The sequence below is a fragment of the Merops nubicus genome, unplaced genomic scaffold (assembly GCF_000691845.1).
Source record: "Merops nubicus isolate BGI_N331 unplaced genomic scaffold, ASM69184v1 scaffold7973, whole genome shotgun sequence".
NCBI classification, from domain to species: Eukaryota; Metazoa; Chordata; class Aves; order Coraciiformes; family Meropidae; genus Merops; species Merops nubicus.
In genome coordinates this window covers 1-5,523 of record NW_008598217.1, presented here as the reverse complement: position 1 = coordinate 5,523, position 5,523 = coordinate 1, and the positions used below count along the sequence as shown (strand labels likewise).

The following is a 5,523-nucleotide window of genomic DNA, read 5'->3' as shown; positions in this document are numbered from 1 at the left end:
AATTGTTCCTCAGGGGCAACTGAAACCTCCCCTGGGGCAACTTGAGGCTGTTTCCTCTTGTCCTGTCCCTTGTCCCTTGGGAGCAGAGCCTGACCCCCCCTGGCTCCAGGCTCCTGTCAGGAGCTGTGCAGAGCCAGAAGGTCTCCCCTGAGCCTCCTTTGCTCCAGGCTCAGCACCCCCAGCTCCCTCAGCTGCTCCTCCCCACACTTGGCCTCTAGACCCTTCCCCAGCAGCTCCGTTGCCCTTCTCTGGCCACGCTCCAGCCCCTCAAGGTCCTGAGAGCCCAAAGACATGAGACATGAGGATTAATTTTAAGCCTCCATTTTAATTTATTTTTTAAGCCTTAATTTAAGATTCTGCTGTTGAGACTGATTCTTAGAACTGAAAATGTGGATGGGATGAATTTGTTTAGGTGTGAGCCTCTGCATGTGACCCAGTCATCACTGGCTCCTCTTGTATTTGAGGGCAACCGAGGTGAGATCTTCAGCTGATGCAGAGCAAAGTCATCTCCCCTATGAAAACACCCAAAATCGATCAGACAGGGATGTGCAGGATCCAACCCAGGCTGGTTGTGATGATGAAATTAGATAATTACAGGCGTTGCAAGCCAGTGAGGAGCAATTCCCCTCCAAAGGCCAGAGAAAAGTTCATTGGTTCCAACACTCTTATTTTCCCCTTGGAATCTACCTAAGATTTATTCCCGTGCTCCACTGTGTGGTTTTCCTTCCTCACCTCTCCTCTTTTCAGGGGGGCTGAGGATGTCTCCTGGAAGATAGAAGATATTCTTGAAGAGCTTGTCCACCACCAGGAGCTGGAGTCACTGCAGGGTTATTTAGAGAAGGTAAAGTTTCAAACCATAACAACCCCCATCTGCCCACCAGAGACTTTCTCTTGCTTTTTGTTGTCACTTGTAACATTCCCTGGTGACTTCAAGAGTCTTCTCTGAATGATGTGTGGATCTCTCTGCTTGTGAAGAAGGGAGTTTTACCCTTTGTGTGTTTTGGACACTCATTTTGAGTACAGTTCTACCAGAAAGTGCTGAGAGAGCTTCACTCTTGGTTCTCAAACTGTCTCAGCGAATAACCAGGAGCTGGAAACGTTGAAGACACTTCTGTGCACTCTCAGTGGTGGTTTTTCACTCAACCAGCCTTTCCCTGGAGCTTAATAATAGGAGGAGAACGGGCTTGTGGCAGCAAAAGCCAAAATTATAGCTGATTACCTCTAGGCTGGTTCTCCTTTGCTGACAAGAGAAGGTTGGGTGGCCTCTTGCTGTTACCCTGTGCTAATGGCAAGGGCTGACTCAGAAAATTTAATCTCCTTTTATCACACAGGCGTTGAAGTCTTCCCTGCATCCACTGGGAAAGCTGCTGAAGGCCTTGACAATAGCTTTTCAGGCAACCTACTCTGGGATTGGGGCCAACAGACACTTGCTGACTATGGCACAAGAGGAAGTCAAGTACTACGCCAAGAAAATATGGGAGTTTTACCAGTAAGTCCAGCACGTGGAGTCCTCCCAGTGGGAATGAGCCCAGAGGGCTTGTGGAGCAACCATGGGGAGCATTTTTTTGGGGTGACAGGGCTGCCTTATTTCTTGGTATATCTCTTAGGAGAGTTGCTTCAGAATGATGCTAGATGAAGAGTTATTTTCAGTGACTGTGGGCACATGGAACTAGAGAACTTTTATTAGGCTCTTTGCTCAGTATATGACCCAGGGCCTTTAATGAGACTACATCCCACCAAGTTGTGGCAGCTTAATGAGCTGTTGTTCATAATAAGACTTTATTTTCTGAACCACAGCATGGTAGGGGCTGGAAGGGACCTCTGGAGATCATCTCATCCAACCCCCCAGCTCCAGCAGCTCACCCACAGCAGGGTGCCCAGGGTCACAGCCAGGAGGGTTTGGGATCTCTCCAGAGCAGGAGACTCCACAGCCTCTCTGGGCAGCTGCTCCAGGCTCTGCACCCTCACACCAAACAAGTTTCTCCTCCTGCTCAGGTGGCACCTCCTGGGTTCCAGTTTGGGCCCCTTGTCCTGTTGCTGGGCACCACTGTCCCCACCCTCTTGACATCCACCCTTTAAGATATTTATCAATTTATTTATATAAAACACAAATCTGGGTAAGAAACCTCACTAAGTAACAATGGCAGCAACTCCATCAGAGGACACACCACAGGTGGTTGGTATCTGTGTCTGGATGAAAAACAGCTGAAGCTGAACGTGCCTCAACCCAACCTAGATCTAGAACGTGCAGTGTGGGCATGTTGAGGCTTGGCTGATGTGGTTCCACAGGGAGGTTCTTCAGTGGTGTGGTTGTGCCCATGGGTAATTAAGGACCAGATCAAAGAGGTGATTGGGGTCCTCGTGCTGTTTGAATACAGAAGAAGACACAAGGAATGCTCCAGAAGGTAGAGGTGAGGGACTCTGCCTCTAGCTGCACTCAGGGTGGTAGTGCCTCAGAAATAAGAGGTTGGGTGAAAGCTCTGTGGTGAGCTTTGGGTGCTTGAGGAAAGCTGCCAGCTCTGTGGTGGGGGTTCTCTGTCCCCAAGCAGTCACAGCTGATGGGAACCACTCAGACCTGAGTCAGTCCATCCGAGCTATGAACAGACATGGTGGGCACAACAGGGCTGGCAAGCTCAGCACAGGTTCATGGGAAGGTGCTTCTGAGCTCAGTGCACACCTTGGAAAGCTTGTTTCATAGGTTCATAAGATGGTTTGGGTTGGAAGGGACCTCAATGGTCATCCAGATCCAACCCCCTGCCATGGGTAGGGACACCTCCCACTAGACCAGGCTGCTCCAAGCCCCATCCAACCTGCCCTTGAACACCTCCAGGGTTGGAGCATCCACAACTTCCTTGGGCAACCTCTTCCAGCCTCTCATGTCTCAAAGCCTTTAAGATGCAGTATGGGGAGGGAAACCACCTTTCTCTGTGGTGCCCCTGGCTACGTTTCCTTGGCTGATACTTCTACACCAAAAAAAAAGGGGCAGCCTCTCCCTAATCCCCATTTTAAGTCTGTGACAATTTGTGGCTTGGAAACATCAAGGGAAACCCAAGCTACTTTTTCATAGCAAGATCATCCTTTAGTGCTCACAGAGGGCTTAGAGAATTGGTTGGTATGCCAAGTCCTGAAACTTGATGTCCCCTGAGTGGGTGCTCAATGCAGACCACGTTTAGGATCTCCAGAAGATCTTCTACTCTTCAGAAGCCATGAGGATTTTTGAAACACCTCCTGGCAGCTTCTGCTGATGATGGAGAAAGCCCTGGAACGCTGAGACAGCACTGCAAGGATTACACAGAGCTTTGGGAATGCCCCACTGGATGCTGAGACAACTGAGCTCCTCACTTGTAGATAAAAAGTTATCCTTAAAAAAAAAGGAGGGGGGAACTAAACCTTAGTTCTGTTCCTTTTCTAGGGGTTTGCTCCATCTGGCACTGGAGCAGAAAGGCCAACTGCCTGCCAAGGGTGTGGATGGAGATACAAGGTATGTGTCACCACTGGTGGTTCCATTTTAAGCTTCTTGGACCTACGGGCTGTCTTCTAAAATAAACTGAGTGCTGAAGAGATTGGATTTGTCCATTTGGGCTGAATGGAGACGAGAGGTTGGTTGGTTGTTAAGCAGCTGGAAAAGGGCTTTATCTGAATTGATTTGGTCCTTGTCCCTTAAGGAAAAACAAGCACTCTACTGAAACAGCCCAGAAAGGACAGATGGAGATAGGTCTCTTGTGGTCCAGGTTTCTCCCAGTGACTAAGAACATCTTGTGGAGAACCAGCCCTCTGTCCTCCCCTACAGCATAAGATGCCCTTGCATCTTCAGCTTATAACTGAGGTACACAGGTCACTACTGGCCAACCCTGATGTTAAACTCAGAGGTGGAGGAACCTTGGAGGACAAGGAGAACACTTGGCAGTCTCAGAAACTGCCTCATCCGTTGTGTGCTGGGTGTCTCCTGGTGATATCTTGCAGGACACTTAATTTTCTCCATTGCAGTGACCAGAAGGCCTACAGTGTGGTCCTGCCACTGATCCTGCCCTGCTTCTACCCCGAGCTCTTCATGCTCTACATGCTCTATCATGAAAGAGAAGATGATCTCTACTGCCAAGGGATCGTGGACCTGAGCCTGTTTCCTGACATCAAGCTGCTGGAGTTTCTGGATGTGCAGAAGTAAGTGACTTGTTTTCATCCCAGGATGCAACCCCGTGATGCCAGCTGGGTATCCAACTCGGGCAGACTATAAATGTGTCTCAGGAAGGGCTCTGGTCCTTCCTAGTGAAAGTCCCAGAGATCTCTGCTGGAATGACGCAGGCACCACAGTCTGGAGACAGGGGAAGGGCTGTGGAGCCAGGTGTGTCCTTCACCCATTCCTCCAGCTAGATCCATCTTTGGAAGTGAAATGTGAGGACCAATGACTTGGACTCAAGAGGCTTATGAGCTTGTCTAACACACCATCATCTCCAGCTCCAGGACTTAGGATAGCAGGAGACCCAGAGTCTCGACTTGATTCAGTCTAGCCCCAGTGAGAGGATTTGAATCTGAAAGCACCAAAACTCTCCTTGATTGGTACAGGAGCATCTGTGAGTGAAGTGAACCCTCAACTCAGGTTACTGAGAGGAGCAAACTCAGCCTTGTGCACCTACAAGACTTGAGCATCACCTTGAGAGAGGAGATAAAACCAGGCAAAGCTGACTTAGGGTGGAGTTAAGACATGGACATCTACCTTCTAAACCTCTCTGTCATCTCCTTTCAGACACCTCTGGCCTCTGAAAGATCTCACCTTGACAACCAACCAGGTAAGAAATGGTGCTTTGGTGTGCCTCGATGTGACCCTGGGCACCCTGTTGAGGGTGACCTGCTGGAGCTGGGGGGCTGGGTGAGGTGATCCCCCTCTACTGAGGCTCCCCCACCACGCTGGGCTTGTCTCTACCCAGTGGTGTTTCAAAGACATCCCTGTTCAAAGTGTCACTCTACCACAGCTTTACTTTGCCCTGCTTTATGGGCAGCAGACAGGCTTGGTTTGGGTCCAGCACTGAGGAACCTTGTGGTGGCTCTCAGGAAGATGCTCCTACAGAGGCTCAGCTCTTTGTCTCCCTTTCAGAGGCGGTCCCTTATCAAGGACAAGTGTTTCCTCTCTGCCACGGAGTGCTTGCAGAAGCTGATGTAAGTCCCTGGCCACAACCTCCGACTGACAACAGGGGATTTGGGGTTTTCTGGGAAGTGTTTAGATGCAACTGTCCCCTGGCTTATCTCGCTCCTTAATCTTTTGGAGATGTTTCTAGCCACAATCTGGTGTGGGTGGAGCTCGCTCATGGCAGTGTGCATTGCAAACCAGGCCAGGCTGTGACTGCCTGGTCAAGACAGAGCCCAGTGCTCTGGCCACGTGGAGCTACGTGAGGGTTACACATCCAGAGGAGCATCTCCAGGTGTTAACGTAGCACAGCAGGGTGTGATTTAAGAGGCTCAGCTTGATTTACTGGCTTCAAGTCAAGCCAACAATCTCCAGCATCCAGCTGTGGAGCCCCCAACACA

General features: G+C 50.1%; 1 protein-coding gene across 1 annotated transcript in view; it reads left to right on the top strand.

Annotated features, from left to right (window-relative positions):
* The window catches only part of ALS2CL (ALS2 C-terminal like), a gene marked incomplete at its 5' end in the record, with an annotated part of 21,626 nt that extends 16,468 nt beyond the window's left edge, over nt 1–5,158 (top strand). Inside the window, 6 exons of the mRNA XM_008936968.1 lie at nt 748–841; nt 1,332–1,489; nt 3,413–3,481; nt 3,988–4,161; nt 4,745–4,787; nt 5,093–5,158. Coding sequence (XP_008935216.1) covers nt 748–841; nt 1,332–1,489; nt 3,413–3,481; nt 3,988–4,161; nt 4,745–4,787; nt 5,093–5,158 — 604 coding nt within the window. The remainder of the gene's footprint in view (nt 1–747; nt 842–1,331; nt 1,490–3,412; nt 3,482–3,987; nt 4,162–4,744; nt 4,788–5,092) is intronic.
* Nucleotides 5,159–5,523: the final 365 nt, after the last annotated feature.